This window comes from Carcharhinus amblyrhynchos, chromosome 20 (assembly GCF_965287045.1).
Source record: "Carcharhinus amblyrhynchos chromosome 20, sCarAmb.v2.hapA, whole genome shotgun sequence".
In the NCBI taxonomy this organism is placed as follows: Eukaryota; Metazoa; Chordata; class Chondrichthyes; order Carcharhiniformes; family Carcharhinidae; genus Carcharhinus; species Carcharhinus amblyrhynchos.
This window is the reverse complement of record NC_137343.1, coordinates 5,002,324-5,020,224: the sequence shown is the minus strand read 5'-3', so window position 1 is coordinate 5,020,224 and position 17,901 is coordinate 5,002,324. Positions and strand designations below refer to the sequence as shown.

The window sequence follows — 17,901 nt, the reverse complement described above, 5'->3', positions numbered from 1 at the left end:
TGGTTTTATGGTCATTATTAGCCTTTGTCTGAGTTCAAACATTACCAGTTGGTGTGGTGGGATTTGAACCCAGGTCTCCAGAGCATTATCCTGGTTATCCAGATTATTAGTCCAGTGACAACATCACTACAATACTGCCTCCTCTTGAAGCCCTGGGAACATCCTGGTGAATCTGCACTGCATTCCTTTCAAGGATAATAAACTCTTTCGAAGGTGTGACGTCTAGAACTTACTCCGTAAGATTTGCAGTAACTGAGGAGAATCGGAATTCTGTCTGAATGCTTGAACTCGCTAACCCGTGACATTACTTTAAAACCAAGCAGAGGAGTTGTACCCATTACCCTCTCCAATCCTTAATCCTCAGCAAAGATCACTCCAAAATACAAATTACCTGGCCATGAATTACATTGCTTCTTGTGGGAGCTTGCTGTGCACAAATTGGAATCATAGAATCCCTTTAGTGCAGAAAGAGGTCATTCGGCCCATCAAGTCTGCACCGAGGACCACAATCCCACCCAGGCCCTATCCCCATAATCCCACATATTTACCCTAACAGGAGGGTCAATTTAGCACGGCCAATCAACCTAACCTGCACATCTTTGGACAATGGAAAGAAACCCACGCAGACATGGGGAGAATGTGCAGATTCCACTCAGAAGGTGACCCGAGCTGGGAATCGAACCCAGGTCCCTGGGGCCGTGAGGCAGCAATGCTAACCACTGTGCCACCGTGCTGCTGTGTTTTCTACTTTACAACAGCAACACACTTGGAAAGTTATCGTTGTCTGTGAAGCACTTTGGGATAAACCTGAGGTTGAAAAGCACGATAGAAGTTTGGGTTCTTGTTGTTTTGCCACAACATGCAGTCTCTCATGTACGCATGGTTCAACAAATCTTCCAGAAGACAACAGATCACATCCGGTACCAGAGTAACGGATGGAAAGTCCTTTTTGCAGTAGGGTTAAATGACCAAACGAAAGGCACACATTCCTGCCTTAGTGAGAGAATGGTGGAATGTTAGCAATACACCACCCTGTCAGTGGGTTAAAGACTTGTCAAAATGCCTAGGGCATCTCGTGGCATGGGACAGCACAGTGGCACAGTGGTTAGCGCTGCTGCCTCACAGCACCAGAGACCCAGGCTCCATTCCCGGCTTGGGTCACTGTCTGTGTAGAGTTTGCACATTCCCCCCGTATCTACATGGGTTTCCTCCGGGTGCTCCGGTTTCCTCCCACTGTCAGAAAGAAGTGTGGGTTAGGTCGATTGGTCATGCTAAATTGACCCTCTAGTCAATGGGTTAACAGGGTAAATATGTGGTGTTACGAGAATAAAGCATGGGTGGTCTGTGTAGTCTCGATGGGTCGAATGGCCTCCTTCTGCACTGCAGGACTCTGTGATTCATCTCAACAAGATTCCACCAGCCTCTCCTCACTCCTGATTCTACTCTCAGCTTTGGAAGACTAAAATTGTCCGGACCGACCCAATTGCGACGCACCTCTCATTGTGCTCCGAGTTTTCCCGGACTGTGGAATGGGAGGACGTGAGTGTGAGGAGTTTCCAGTTGCAGACTGCGGAGAGGGAGGTGACTGGAGGGGAAATCGGAGAGCACATTAATGAACGACTCAATCAGTGTTAATATAACAGGCACCGGGTGAGTGAGCAGTGGGTTAGACAGAGCGTGTAGTCTGATTACTTATCACATCAGTTGTGATTATGGTGAGGAGCTGGAAAGAATGGACTGAGGGACCTAACAAACTGGCATAAAAAACTGCAAACAAACCTCCTCAAACTCGTCTTCAGCCCTGTTTCCAAAGAACAAGATCTGTTGTGTCTGCATTTTGTTCACCATCTTCATTCTGGAGTTATAATCTGGGAAACAGGAGTTCAATTCCCAATACAAAGAAAACTTGCATTTCTATAGCACCTTTCATGACGTCAAGGTGCCCTGAAGTTCTTTAGAATCATTGAAACGCTTCCAAAGTGCAGTCACTGTTGTAATGTAGGGACACAGCAGTCAACTTGTGCACAGCAAGATCCCACGACAGCAAGGTGATGATGTCCAGATCATCTGTTTATATGATGTTGGTTGAGGAATATTGGCAGGACACTGGGGAGAACTCCCCCACTCTTGAATCATAGAATCCCTACAGTGCAGAAGGAAGCCATTCGGCCCATCAACTCTGCACCGACCAAATCCCACCAAGGCCCTATCCCCATAACCTCTTGCATTTATGCTATCTTGTCCCCATTACACTCAGGTGCAATTTAGCATGGCCAATCTACCAAACCCGCAGATCTTTGGAGCACCGGAAAGAAACCTATGGGGACACGGGGAGAATGTGCATGCTCCGCACAGACAGTGAGCCAAGCCAGGAATCGAACACAGGTCCCTGGGCTGTGAGGCAGCAGTGCTAACCACTCTGACTTCATGCTGCCTTACTTTGCAGAAGTACAATGGGACCTTTTACATCTGTCTGAGCCGGGCCTTAGTTTAACACCTCAACTTAAAGAAGGAAGGCACCTCCGACAATGCAGCACCCCCTCAGTAATGGACCACATGAGAATTTAGTTACAGCTGCAGTCAGTACAGTTTTAAAACTTGAATTCAGTCGTCCGGAAGCAAAGAGTTGACATCAATTAAGATCCAAGAACATCTCACATTGTTGTGAGAAATCAAATTTTAAGAGATGATCTTCAAAGAGATCACTTCTCAGTCAGCATTTACATAGAAACATAGAAACTAGAAGCTGCAGGAGGCCATTCAGCCCTTTGAACCTGCTTTGCCACTCATTTTGATCATGGCTGATCATCGAATTCAATATCCTGATGGCCCCCCCACCTCCCCTTCCTCCCATATCCCTTGATCCCTTTAGCCCCAAGAACTAGACCTAAGTTCTTGAAATCACACAATGTACAGGCCTCAACTACATTCTGTGGCATATATTAATTCCACATATTTACCACCCTCTGGGTGAAGACATTCCTCCTCACCTCAGTCCTTAGTGTCACAAGTCAGCTTACATTAACACTGCAGTGAAACTACTGTGAAAACTCCTTAGTCACCAAACTCCAGCACCTGTTCGGGTACACTGAGGGAAAATTTAGCACGGCCATTGCACTTAACCGGCACCTCTTTCAGACTGTGGGAGGAAACCGGAGCACCCAGAGGTGATCCACACAGACATGGGGAGAATGTGCAGACTCCACACAGACAGTGACCCAACTTGGGAATCGAACCCGGGTCCCTGGCGCTGTGAGGCAGCAGCGCTAACCACTGTGCCACAGTTTACCCCTTTGCCTGAAACAATGACCCCTTGTTCTGGACTCCCCCACCACTGAGAACATTCTTTCTAAATTCACCCTGGCTAATCCTGTTAGAATTTTATAAGTTTCTGTGAGGTCCTCTTTCAATCTGTGAAACTCCAGTGAATATAATTCTAACCCACTTAATCTCTGCTTATGTGACAGACCTGTGCAATATCTCTATAACAGATTCCTCAATCAGACTCCCCACCTTAATTGCTCTCCACTAGAAGTCCCCCCAGGGGTTGGCCTCAGTGCAAGTTCTAGCTGTTAGAAGTAAAATGGTTTCCCCCATGTGCCTGTACCGTTTCTCTCTGCTGCGATAGGTTACCTCTCCGTAGGTGATGGTGTTGTTGTAAATCCGCATTTCGGGGTAGACATTGTCTCTGTACCATCTGAAACTCCGACAGTTCAGCCTCTTGCGCAGTGCCACTCGTTCTGTCACATCACCAAAATCAACCCCCGGATTCTGTCAACATAAAGTGAGAAGGATTAGAGAATCCGACAGCACAGAGGTGAGGAGGGCCTTGAGCCCATGGTGACAAGGGTGTGGAGGCTTTGGACAGGGCACAGAAAAGATGTTGCCTGGTATGGAGGACATTAGCCATGAGGAGAGGTTGGAGAAACTTGGTTTGTTCTCACTGGACCGACAGAGGTTGAGGGGTAACCTCATAGAAGTCTACAAGATTAGAAGGGACACGGACAGAGTGGACAGTCAGAAGCTTTTCCCCAGGGTGGAAGAGTCAGTTACCAGGGTCACAGGTTTAAGGTGCGAGGGGCAAGGTTTAAAGGAGATGTGTGAGGCAAGTTCTTTTACACAGAGGGTGGTGGGTGCTTAGAACTCGCTGCCGGGGGAGGTAGTGGAAGCGGATAGGATAGTGACTTTAAGGGGTGTCTTGACAAAAACATGAAAAGTTGATAATAGAGGGATATGGTCCCCGGAAGGGTAGGGGGTTTTAGTTCAGTCGGGCAGTATGGTTGGTGTAGGCTTGGAGGGCTGAAAGGACTGTTTCTGTGCTGTAATTTTCTCTGTTCTTACTGTCCTGCGGAAACCCTGCTCCCTCAAAGAACAGTCTCAGCCTGGTGTGTGAGCAGGTCATATTGAGACTATTTTTGAAACCATTAAGTTTCACTGCCAGTCTCCTAGGGGTGATTTCATTGAGGTGGCTTCATCCCTTTAGTTGGCTCATTGATGACCGAATACGATCACATTCCTGCAATCCTGGACCCCATAGCAACCACCCTCACATTAACCTAAGAATGATCATAGAATCATAGAATTTCTCCAGTGCAGAAGGAGGCCATTCAGCCCATTGCGTCTGCACTGACCACAATCCCACCCAGATCCCTATTCCTGTAACCCCACATATTTACCCTGCGAATGCCCCGACACCAGGGTCAATTTAGCACGGCCAATCCACCTAACCCGTACGTCTTTCAGACCGTGGGAGGAAACCGGAGTACCCGGAAGAAACCCACGCAGACACGGGGAGAATGTGCAAACTCCACACTGACAGTGACCTGAGGTCAGGAATCATACCTGGGTCCCTGGTGCTGTGAGGTAGCAGTGCTAACCACTGTGTCACCATGCCACTGCAATGTGGCTGTTTCTAGTTTACAGTATTGACAATGTGAGTTTTTTCTCTTGCCACTAAATTAGGAATCACAGATTTCGACAGATTTGGGCACTTTTAATCTTGGTTTTCCAGCCAGTTGACCAGCTACCACATTGGATCATATGACGAATTGATTTTACATTTGTCCTTTCTGAGTGTGAGATCTTTGGCAGCGAGGCTGTCGATTACTGAACTCGAGAAAGGAAAAGCTTTAGTCAGGTGTACTGAGATTGGGATCAAGACACGGGTTCAGTCATCTAACCTGCGGATTCCTGAAACTGAATGGAGATTGTGTATGCTTCTGCTGGCTCCTAATAAGTCTCCCTAACAGATGCATAGCACCCCTCCGATCACCTTCCAAAAACAAAAGTAAAACCGTGATGTGGAGATGTCGGCGTTGGACTGGGGTAAACACAATAAGAAGTCTCACAACACCAGGTTAAAGTCCAACAGGTTTATTTGGAATCACGAGCTTTTGTGATGATCACCTGATGAAGGGGCAGCACTCCAAAAGCTTGTATTTCCAAATAAACCTGTTGGACTTTAACCCGGTGTTGTGAGACTTCTTATTATACAGTTGTAACATAACATCTCAACTCTTGTACTCAGAAGAAAGCAACTGTACCAAATGTCTTCTTCACTTTTCCCCTTTCACTGTAAACCTATGCCCTCTAGTTTTGGACTTCCCCTACCCTGGGGAAAAGAAACTGGCTATTCACCTTATCTATGCCCCTCATGATTTTATGATCCTCTATAAGGTCACCCCTCAACTTTCTACGTTCCTGGGAAAAAGTCCCAGCCTATCCTTATAATTCAAGCCTTCCAGTCCCAGTAACATCCTTGTAAATCTCTTTTGCCCCCTTTCCAGTTTAATAACATCCTTCCTCTAACAGGGTGGCGAAAATTTTATGCATTATTCCAAATGTGACCTTACTAAAGTCTTGTACAGCTGTATTGTGAAGATGCCAGTGTTGGACTGGGGTGGGCAAAGTAAGAAATTTCACAACACCAGGTTAAAGTCCAACAGGTTTATTTGGAAATATGAGCTTTTGGAGCGCTGCCCCTTCATCAGGTCTATCGTGATTCCAAATAAACCTGTTGGACTTTAACCCAGTGAGTGAAACTTCTTACTGTGCCCAAAAAAATCGACAGTGCTAGAAACTTGGTGGAAACTATTGGTCACTCTAGGTCACATGTTAATGGTATGACCCATACTCACATTGATTGGTATATTCCATGCCATGTACACGTGTGACTTGAAGTCATCCATCCAGACCTCGGCAGCTCTCAGAGCGTTCCGCTTTGCGTAGTAGTCAATGTCATTGTTGTATGGCTTCTTTGTGCGTTCGATGTGGGCCACCCTTGAGCATGGTAGAACCTCCATACTGCCTCCGCACTGCCAGACCTGTACATTCACAACCCAACTGTCAGAGTTATTACAGCCAAAAACCAGGGCCATTTTCCATGGCACGTGGGCTAATCATCTTGACACAAATGCTATGTAAAACTTTGAAAATGATTAGAGAGACAGCTCCCTCCCCACATATACACAAAGTGACTGCCCATCGACCAGAGAATGGGCAGAATGGGGATGTTCCACTCGGAGGAGGAATGTATTGTGTGGTGACCAAGTGTGCAGGGGTGTGGTCACACACACACACACACACACACACACACACACACACACACACACACACACAACACTTTTGATATAAAAGTAGGGAGGTCTTGCTGCACATGCACACACACACACAAACACAAAACACTTACGCTTACACACGCATATGCACACACACACACACACACACACACACACACACACACACACACACACACACACACACACACACACCTTGTTGAACAGCTAGAGTCAAATATTTCTCAAATAAAAAAGATTTAAAACCATCTTATTTATGAGTGTAAAAAATTATTAAAATATAATCAATGAAAATAACTCATTTTGTGGAATTTGAATTATTTCACACTGCCTGATCCTAGATCTGTATTTTATATAAAAACTGAGTTGAAACACTATTGGATATTAATTCCATTTGTTTTAAAGTTGGGTTAACAGTTAAGCTCTGGAAGCAGCAGAACGTTGCAAAGTGCGGTGTTTACTGCCATTTGCTTAACCAGTCTTCCTGCCTCAAAAGCCTCTTTCCCTCGCTGAATTCATTACAGAGGAAACTGGAAGCAAAGTCTGTGTGCTGGAGCAGAAAGCACAGTGCAACTGCTCAAACTCAGCTCAGAAAGCTGGAAGCTCTGTGGCAGCATTTCCAAAGGCCTGTCAGTGTACACTCTATGATTACAGGAGCGGAAACATAAGGTCAACGGCCAAGAGATGAATTAATGCATTGGATTTCACTCCTCCATTACACCGACAAGTTGGCACTAATCCGTGAGGACAGAGGTGCCTAAGAGAGGACCTTTCAATTATGAGAGGTTTTAAAGAAAGAAATCAGTTATTTCCTCTGAAGAATCAATGATAATTTCAAATCATCATTAAATGAATGAAGAGTGACAATTTATTTCCACAGAGCATGCTGGCAGCAAAGGCCATTGTTGTATCGTTTTGTACACTTTTGCTTTAAGAACATGGTATAGAAGATGCAGGGTTAAAGGTTGAGGTCAGGAATGGCAAGGTTAGTTTTCGTTTGCTTTCACAAAGAGTAGCACTGAATAGAGGGGCCGAACGGCCTATTTCTACCATCTAAGCATGTATAGAACTTCCATCATCGGCGACTTGCATCAATGTAGTATTTTTAATATATTGAAATAACTCAAGCCTTCACAGATGGAGGAGGGGAGGAGTGGGTGGGGGGGGGAGGGGTCAGGGGTGGGGGTCAGGGAGTAGCTCAATGGAAAGTTCAAGAGTACAAAGAAACTGAAAAAGTTGAAGTTGAAAAGGGATGGCGTGGTAGCACAGTGGTTAGCACTGCTGCCTCACAGTGCCAGGGACCCAGGTTCGAGTCCCAGCTTGGGTCACCGTCTGTATGTCCTCCCCGTGTCTGCGTGGGTTTCCTCCAGGTGCTCTGATTTCCTCCCATAGACGGAAAGCCGTGCTGGTTAGGAGGATTGGCCATGCTAAATTCTCCCTCAGTGTACCTGAACAGGCACTGGAGTATGGCGACTAGGAGATTTTCACAGTAACTTCACTGTGATGTTAATGTAAGCTTACTTGTATCTAATAAATAAACATTAAACTGCTCTGACCAAGACCGCAAGGAACTTCAAAAGGTCATGAATGTAGCCCAATCCACCATGCAAACCAACCTCCCATCCCATCTACACTTCCCGCTCCCTTGGCAAAGCAGCCAGCATAACCAAGGACCCCACGCACCCCGGTCATTCTCTCCTCCACCACCTTCCGTTGGGAAAAGGATACAAAAGTCTGAGGTCACGGACCAAGTGACTCCAGAACAGCTTCTTCCCCGCTCTGATCAGACTTTTGAATGGATCTACCTTGCGTTCAGTTGATCTTTCTCTACACCCCAGCTCTGACTGTAACACTACATTCTGCACTCTGTCCTTTCCTTCTCTATAAACAGTATGCTTCGCATAGTATGCATGAAACAATACTTTTCACTTTATGTTAATACACGTAACAATAATAAATCAAATCAAATAATCAAACTCAGATCAATTAAACCATTGGACACCACTAGAGAACCTGGGTTATAACAAAATTTACCATTATGTGACACCTACTTGGGTGTATTTGCTCACAATGTGCCAACTCTGGGCCAATCAAATCTTTTACATTTGATTCAAATACATGAATAAAACTTGAAAAGAGTAATCCTATCCCATGAGCATCCTGTAACATCGACAGATATTGAAATTTTACTCACTATTCCTGTATCCAAGTTATTTATATACATCAAGAGCACAAGCCATCATCATCTACTCAAGAGTAACTGGGGGTGGACATTAAATTCCAAGCTTTGCCAATGACGCTCGCACGTTAAGAATGAATAAATTGATATGTTTATTTTTCAAAGAACACTACGTTCCTCCCTGTCCAATCTTCCACTATTTGCTACATTCAGGAAACTCAAAATCTCCCACACGGAATCAGGAAAACCCACTGTGGGATATCTGTGATACTCCCAGAAGATACTCACTTCTAGAACTTTCTTGCTCTAAAGATGCTGGAGTACGCACATGGGGTGGAATTTTATGGCCTCCCTCAACCTGAGACCAGAAAATCCCGCTCGAGATCAAGGGACCTTCCCATTGCCCACCCCATCGCCCACTCCGATTCCCGTGGCAAGCTGGGTGATAGAACGCCGGTGATAGTCTTTATAGAGTTTTTAAGTTTAATGTTTATTTATTAGTATCACACAAGTAGGCTTACACTAACACTGCAATGAAATTACTGTGAAAATCCCCTAGTTGCCACACTCTGGTGCTTGTTTGGGTACACTGAGGGAGAATTTAGCATGGCCAATGCACCCAAACCAGAACGTCTTTTGGACAGTGGGAGGAAACCGGAGCACCCATAGGAAACCCACACAGACACGGGGAGAACATGCAGACTCCACACAGACAGAGACCCAAGGTTCTTGGCGCTGTGAGGCAGCAGCGCTAAGCCACTGTGCTGCCAAATGTACACAAGTGTGAGGGTTTCAATAAATGGCCAAAAGTGCAGGAAGCAAATTACAGAGTAAACTCTTAACACGCGTCCTCAGATGAATGACAAACTTATCTCACCCAAAATGTCTGATCATCTTTGACCATAAACAACCTGGCTTCACTCACATCTCCCAGAGTCTAATAACAGGCATTTAAATCTCTTAACAAGTCTTTTATCAAAACTAACATTCAAAGTCCTAAATCTGACCCTTAAAATTGACTGCATGAACATAAATGCCACATTTTAGTGTCCTGTCACACTGCAGCGTGCCTTCAGAACCAGCCCGATACATCAGGGAAACATAAACACTGCAATAAAAACTTCACATATTCACAACTCATCACTTTGGACATCATGGGAATCATTACATGTCAGATTTTTGTTTCTTATTTTACAAATAATTTTGGATTAGGAAGTTATTTTACTTTGTTCAGTTTAACTTTTGCTCTTCATGCGAATGTCAGCCCTGACAGAAGCTCTGGCAATGTAGACAAAAGCAAAATTCCTGTGGATGCTGGAATCTGAAACCAAGAGAGAAAACGCTGGAAAATCTCAGCAGGTCTGGCAGCATTTGTAAGGAGAGAAAAGAACTGACGTTTCGAGTCCAGATGACCCTTTGTCAAAGCTCAAAGGGCATTAACAAAGGGTCATCTAACATTGGTTTCTAACCAATGTTGTGTTACCCACTGCCCACAACTGTCCAGTGTGTCTGACTGTCATTGTGCGTGTGTTACTATGGGTACAACTGTCAGTATCAGTGTGTGACTGTTGCTGTGTGTGTGTTTGTGTATGTGTGTGTGTGCGTGCGTGTGTGTGTATGTGTGTGTGTGTACGTGTGTGAGTGTGTGTGTGTGTGTGTATGTGTGTGTGTGAGTGTGTGTGTATGTGTGTATGTGTGAGTGTGTATGTGTGTGTGTATGTGTGTGAGTATGTGTGAGTACGTGTGTGAGTGTGTGTATGTGTGTGTGTATGTGAGTGTGTGTATGTGTGTGTGTATGTATGTGTGTGTGTGTATGTGTGTGTGCAGGTGTGTATGTGTGTGTGTGTGTATGTATGTGTGTGTGTATGTGTGTGTGCGGGTGTGTATGTGTGTGTGTATGTGTGTGTGTGAGTGTGTATGTGTGTGAGTATGTGTGTGTGTGAGTGTGTGAGTATGTGTGTGTGTGAGTGTGTGTGTATGTGTGTGTGTGAGTGTGTGTGTATGTGTGTGTGTGAGTGCGTGAGTGTGAGTGTGTGTGTGAGTGTGTGATGTGCGGATTAGGTTGATTGGCCATGCCAAATCGTCCCTTTGTATTAGCGGAATTAGCAGGGTAAATTTGTGGGGTTACGGGGACAGGGTCTGGATGGGATTGTGTTCGGTGCAGACACGATGGGCTGAATGGCCTTCTTCTGCACTGTAGGGAGTCTATTTTCTCACTATTTACATTCCTGTAACACCTCGCCTCATCCCACCTGCTCCCCATCCCATTCGCAGCAGGTAAACAGCCTGTATCAATGACTCCAGATTGTCCAAACACGTTCTGAGTGGGTTAGCAGGCAGTGAGAAATAACTTGTGGCCTCAGTTATAAACTCTCCTTGGAGACTGTAAGCATTGAGAGCTCCTTTGTGCTGTCAGTCCAGTTTGAACAGACCACTTTCCTTTCCCGGGATCTCGCTGTTTGGATGCAGGGCTGCCAGTCGGAATGATCATTGTGTATTCCGGCTAGCGCGCTGAATCCAATTTCCCAACAATGTGCTTCAGAGATGTTCACTTGCTTTGATAATGCGGTGAGTCATTGCACTGTGCAGTGAACCGTGTCTCCAATATGCTGGGCACAGGGTGAGGGTGGGGGGAAGAGACCTCTTGTTTCCTGGTGTGCTGACCCTCACACCTACGCTCCTTTATTGTCCCAGACGGGAATCACAGCCCGCGCGTCGGGCTGCCTCGGCACTACTAATGATCTGACCAGCCAGAACACAGACACACGTGTCCTGCTGAGCGTGCTGTGTGCTGGAAGCAGATTTGGAAGAGGACACAGAACAGACTTTGAAGCCAGGTGATTGACATTTGACACTTCAGGGATGATCTTACACTCACGGATCGACGCTCTTCAATAATTGGCAAAAACAAAAGCTGGAGGATGAGGAAGGATTATTTTTAACTGATCTGGAACCTGTTGCATGAAAGATGGAAGGTTCAGAAGGGAATTTGGTCTGCACTTGTTCAAATGGGTTTGGCGTAGAAGAGGTCCTTTGGCCCATGAAGTCCATACTGGCTCTCTACAAGAAAGACTCAAAGGGTGGTGAATCTCTGGAATTCTCTGCCCGTTGAAGTGGTGGGAGGCTACCTCGCTAAATATTTTTAAGACGCAGGTTGATGGGTTTTTGATAAGCGAGGGGATTAAGGGTTATGGGGAGAGGGCGGGAATGTGGAACTGAGCCACGACAGATCAGCCATGATCTTATTGAATGGCGGGGCAGGCTCGAAGGGCCAGATGGCCTACTCCTGCTCCTATGTTCTTATGTTCTAACACTTTGCCAGTCATAGAATGATAGAATCTATGGCACTGAGACAGGCCCTTTGGCCCAAACTGGTCCACGTCAACCAAAATCCAAGCTAACACCCATTTGCCTGCATTTAGCCCATGTCCCTCTAAACCTTTCCTATCCACGTATCGGTCCAAATGTCTTTTAAATGTTGTCAATGTCCCTGCCCCTGGAACCCTGAAACTTTGACCCTTTCAGCTGCTTATCCAATTTTCTATCAAAAGCCATGATTGAACCTGCCTCCATAACCCTCTCAGACAACTCCAGTTCTCAACCATTCATTGCACTAAAAAAATCCTCATGTCGTCTTTAAAGGGCTTCACGGGGTAAATGATGGGGAGTCCAGAACTGAGGGGAGTCCAGAACAGAGAAGAGCTTAGAACTAAAGCAAGTCTAGAACGGAGGATTCTAGAACTGTGGCCACAGTCAGTTTTGGACAGGCTGAGTTTGTGGACATCTGCTTGGAGGTGCAAGATAATGTGGATAAATGTGAGGTTGTCCACTCTGGTAGCAATAATAAGAAGGCAGATTATTATTTCAATGGGTGTAAATTGAGAGAGGTGGATACCAAACGAGACCTTGGTGTATCAGTCACTGAAAGTAAGTGCACAATGCAACAGACAGTAAAGAAGACAAATAGTACGTTGGTTTTCATAGTGAGAGGATGAGAGTATAGGGTTAGGGATGTTTTGCTGCAATTATACAGGGCGTTGGTGAGGCCACACCTGGAGTATTGTGTGCAGCTTTGGTGTCCTTATCTGAGGAAGGATGTCTTTGCTATAGAGGGAGGAAAGCGAAGATTTATCAGGCTGATTCCTGGGATGGCAGGTCTCTCACATGAGAAGAGATTAAGTTGGTGAGGATTATATTCACAGGAATTTAGAAGAGTGAGAGGGGATCTCATCAAAGCTTAAGAGGGTTAAGCAGGGTAGATTCAAAAAGAATGTTCCCGATGGTGAGGGAGTCCAGAACTAGAGGAAATAGTTTGAGGAAAAGGGGTAAACCTTTTAGAACTGAGGTGAGGAGAAATTTCTTCACCCAGAGGGTAGTGAGTGTGTGGAATTCACTGCCACAGAACGTTGTTTAGGCCAAAACATTGTCTGATTTCAAAAAGAAATTAGATATTGCTCATGGGGCTTAAGGGAACAAGGGATATGGGGAGAAAAAAGGGACCAGGATATCAAAATGAATGGCAGAGCAGTTTAAAGGGTCAAATGGCCTATTCCTGCTTCTAGTTTCTATGCTAATTTCTAATAAAAGGCCCACCATTTCAGACTAGGAGGAGGAGAAATTTCTTCATTCAGAGGGTTGGGGATCTTTGACATTCTCTATTCCAGCTACCTCTGGATAACCAGTCATTGAGTAAATTCAACTCAAAAGGCAATTAAGTCTTGGGTACTGAGAGAATGCAGGGATTTGGGGATAGTGCGGTAAAGTGGAGGTGATGATGGCTACGATCTTATTAAACGGAGGATTATCCGTATCTGCTACAATATCTTATATTAATTCAATGTAAGGACTTATGATGAGAAGGTATCGTCATGGTAATGTCACTGGACTAGTAACCCAGAGACCCAGTTCGAATTTAAATTCAATTATACAAATTCTGAACTGAATTCTAATCCCAGTAATGATGACCATTGAAACCCACACATTGTCATCTGTCTTTGGGAAAGGAAATCTCCCGTCCTTACCTGGTCTGGTCTACATGTGACTCCAGACCCACAGCAAAATGGTTGGCTCACAAAACTGCCCCAGGTCAGGGTTTATTTAACTCAGTTGGTTGGATGGCGGTTCGTGATTAGACACCAACGGCGCGGGTTCGATTCTCACACCGGCTGAGGTTACTCATGAAGGCCTCACTTTCTCAACCTCGCCTGAAGTGTGGTGATCCTCCGGTTAAATCAGCCTATGGTCTTCCTGGACTATGATGACTTTACCTTTTAGAGCATCCTTGATCTTACTGAACGGTGGAGCAGGCCGAGTGGCCTACTCCGGCTCCTAGATCATAGATCATAGAACCCTACAGTGCAGAAAGAGGCCCTTTGGCCCATCGAGTCTGCATCAGACACAATCCTACCCAGACCCTAAGCCCATATCCCTACATGTGTATGTTTGAATATTCTTTGGCCACTCCATTCAAGGGCAACAAATGCCAGCCCATATTCCATGGGAGAATAAACAGAGATGTGTTTTGAAGGTTAGGATTTCAGAGCCTCAAGGGGTGGGACTTTCCAGCTCACCCCAAGGCTGGAAAACCCCCTCAAGGTCAACAGATCTTTGCATGGTCCCACCCTCCGCTCGCTACAATTCCCATGGCGGGCAGGATGGGAAAATTCTGCCCATAGAGTCACAGAGATACACAGCATGGAAACAGGCCCTTCGGCCCAACTCATCCATGCCGACCAGGTTTCCTAAACTGAACTAGCCCCATTTGCCTGTGTTTGGCCCATATCCCTCTAAGCCTTTTCCATCCTTGTGTCTGTCAGCGGCACGGCGGCACAGTGGGTTAGCACTGCTGCCCCACAGCGCCAGGGATCCGAGTTTGATTCCCAACTTGAGTCACTGTCTGTGGGAGTTTACACATTCTCTCCGTGTCTGCGTGGGTCGCCTCCGGGTGCTCTGGTTTCCTCCCACTATCCAAAGGTGTGTAGGTTAGGTGGATTGGCCATGCTAAATTGCCCTTAGTGTTGGAGGATGAGGGTAAATGCATGGGGTTACGGGGATAGGGCCTGGGTGGGATTGTGGTGAGTGGAGGCTCAATGGGCCAAACGGTCTCCATCTGCACTGTAGATGTGATATTTCTACGAAATGTCTTTTAAATGTCGTAAATGCAATTTATCTTCATCAAAAACTTCTAAATGATAAATTAATGCTTGCTAATACATTTTATGGTAGTTAAATTATTCACAAACATTATTCAAGAAATAGGAGATCTACAATTTTAAGATATCAAAGAATTATAGAGCGATTGTTGTACAGAATGAGGCCATTCAACCCATTGTGTCCCTGCTGTTCCCCTGCAAAGGTAACCCCACAGCCCTGCTAATCCCTTTGCTTTAGATCATTCTCCAATTCCCTTTTGAAATCCTCTATGATACAAAATGCCACGAGAGATAGAAAGAGACGCAATGGTGCGTTGGGGGGGGGGGGGGGGGGGCTGCAAACTTCAACCGTACCTCTAATCCGTTCCCAGTGAAGTGTAAAATTAAAGTGAAGAGGCTCAAAGTGACAAAGCATTCAGATAGCATTTCAATCTCACTTAGATAAACATGTACACCCTCTTCCAGGTCACCACCACCAGGGATCAGTCCAACTGCAGCAAGGAGTTCACACATGTTCACACATATTAGTCCTACAGCCCTTGATTGCCCGGGGCACACTGTGTGTCTCAATCAATCCCCAAATACAGAGATGCAGTCAACAATTCCCTCAGCAGTTAAACTGCGGCACACTTTGTGCCACACACGGGTAAATCTTTTATCACTCCCTCTGCTTTAGTTAACACATTTTACGATTCTTTTTCATCATTCCCTCCTCTTGCTCCTGCTGAATTCCGAACACAACTCCTACGCACTGTTCCTCTCCTGTGGCCTTGCCTGTAATGACCAGAAATGGAGTTGCTCACTCTGACTCAAGATAAATTCACCAGCTCCTCGAGGCTAGAGGAGAGCGGGAAATGAGGAGTGTTGGTTGGTGAAATGGGAGCAACAATGCAGTAGCTCAGTCCCTCACATTTCTTCCACTTTGGGATCTTCAGCAGGAACTTCCTCCATCGTCCTCCCCATAGATCTCAAACAGACGGGGGTTCTTACCTGGCCCGGTTGTCCCTTCCTAATGTAATCTTCTGCACCCAAGGTTTAGTACACGCAACAACACAAGAAATAGAAGCAGGAGTAGGCCACCTGGCCCTTCAAGCCTGCCCCACCATTCAATACAACCATGGCTGATCTATGGTGAACTCAGTTCCTCTTCTGTGCTATTTCCCCATATTCCTCGATCTATCAAATCATTTATCCACCTTAACTTTAAATATTCCCAATGATCCAGCCTCCATCACCCTTTGGGGCAGGGAATTCCAGAGATTCACCACCCTCTGTGAGAAGAAATATCTACACACCTCAGTTTTAAGTGACCGGCCCTTTATCTTGTAGCTATGTCCCCTCATTCCGGACTCTCCCACTGGTGAAAACATTTCACCATCTACCCTGTCAACCCCCCACCAGATCTGATATGTTTGAATAAGTTCACCCCCTCACTCTTCTAAACCCCGAGGAATACAGAGCCAGACTATTTAGTCTCTCTTGACAGGACAACCCTCTCATCTCAGGAATTAGCCTGGTGAATCTTCTTTGAACTGCTGCCAATGTTACTACATCCTCTTTTAGGTAACAGTATCAAAATATGTGCAGTATTCCCGGTGAGGCTTCACCAACACCCTGTACAATTACAACAAAATTTCCTTACTTTTAAAATCCAACCCCTCTGCAATAAAGAACAAAATGCCGTTTGCCTTCTTAACGACTTGTTGGATCTGCCTGTTTTTGTGATTCGTGCACTAGAACCCCCGGATCCCTCTGTACTTCACTCACCTGCAGTCTCTCTCCATTCATCTGTCTTTTGAATCCTCCTACCAAACAGAATGACCTCACACTTCCCCACATCAAGGAGGTGATGGCTGGTGGGACCATCGCTGGACTATTCATCCAGAAACTCAGCTAATGTTCTGGGGAACTGGATTGGAATCCCAGGTGGAACTTGAATTCAATAAAAAATATATATTGGTCATGGCACGAATCAATTCTGACCTCCCTGATTGCCTGCATCCATTAAAGTTCCCTCAGTGCTGCAACTGGTCCACAGCAGACCCATCTCCCTGGCCCTACACTCAACCCTAGAACACCTAGATAACAAGACACTTATGTCACACTCTTATTTATTGACTATGACTCATCCTGCAACACCATTATTCCTACAAAATCCATTTCCAACCTCCGTGCTCTGAGGTTCAGCTCCTCCCTCTGACTGACTGGATCCTAGGCTTCCTAACCTATAGATTGCAACCAGTCAGGATAGGCAACACCACCTTCTCCATGATCATCCTCAACACTGGAGCCCCACAAGGCTGTGTCCTCAGCCTCTTGCTGTATACTCCTTATACACCTATGACTGTGTGACCAAATTCCCCTCCAATTCGATTTTCAAGTTTGCTGACGACACCACCGTAGGGTCACAAACAACGATGTGACGGTGTACAGGAAAGAGATAGAGAATCTGGTGAACTGGTACGGCGACAATAATCTCTCCCTCAATGTCAACAAAATGAAGGAGATTGTCATCGACTTCAGGAAGCGTAGTGGAGCACATGCTCCTGTCTGCATCAATGGGGACAAAGTGGAAGTGGTTGAGAGCTTCAAGTTCCTTGGAGCCCAGATCATTGGCAACCTGTCCTGGCCTCCCATGCCAACACTATAGTTAAGAAAGCCCACCAACGCCTCTACTTTCTCAGAAGAGTAAGGAAATTTGACATGTCCGCTACCACTCTCATCAACTTTTACGGATGCGCCATAGAAAACATTACTTCTGGTTGCATCACAGCTTGGTATGGGCTCCTGCTCTGCCCAAAACCACAAGAAACTACAAAGGGCCATGAACAAAGCCCAGTCCATCACACAAACCAGCCTCCCACCCATTGATTCTGTCTACACTTCCAGCTGCCTCGGGCAAAGCAGCCAGCATAATTAAGGACCCCACGCACCCCAGACATTTTCTTTTCCACCTTATTCTGTTGGGGAAAAGATACAAAAGTCTGAGGACATG

General features: G+C 45.7%; 1 protein-coding gene across 1 annotated transcript in view; it reads right to left on the bottom strand.

Annotated features, from left to right (window-relative positions):
- Positions 1-17,901, bottom strand: part of galnt9 (polypeptide N-acetylgalactosaminyltransferase 9) — a 268,692-nt gene that overhangs the window by 72,618 nt on the left and 178,173 nt on the right. The window contains exons 7-8 of the mRNA XM_080208641.1: positions 6,138-6,323; positions 3,634-3,771 (exon numbers count right to left, since the gene is read on the bottom strand). Coding sequence (XP_080064767.1) covers positions 3,634-3,771; positions 6,138-6,323 — 324 coding nt within the window. The remainder of the gene's footprint in view (positions 1-3,633; positions 3,772-6,137; positions 6,324-17,901) is intronic.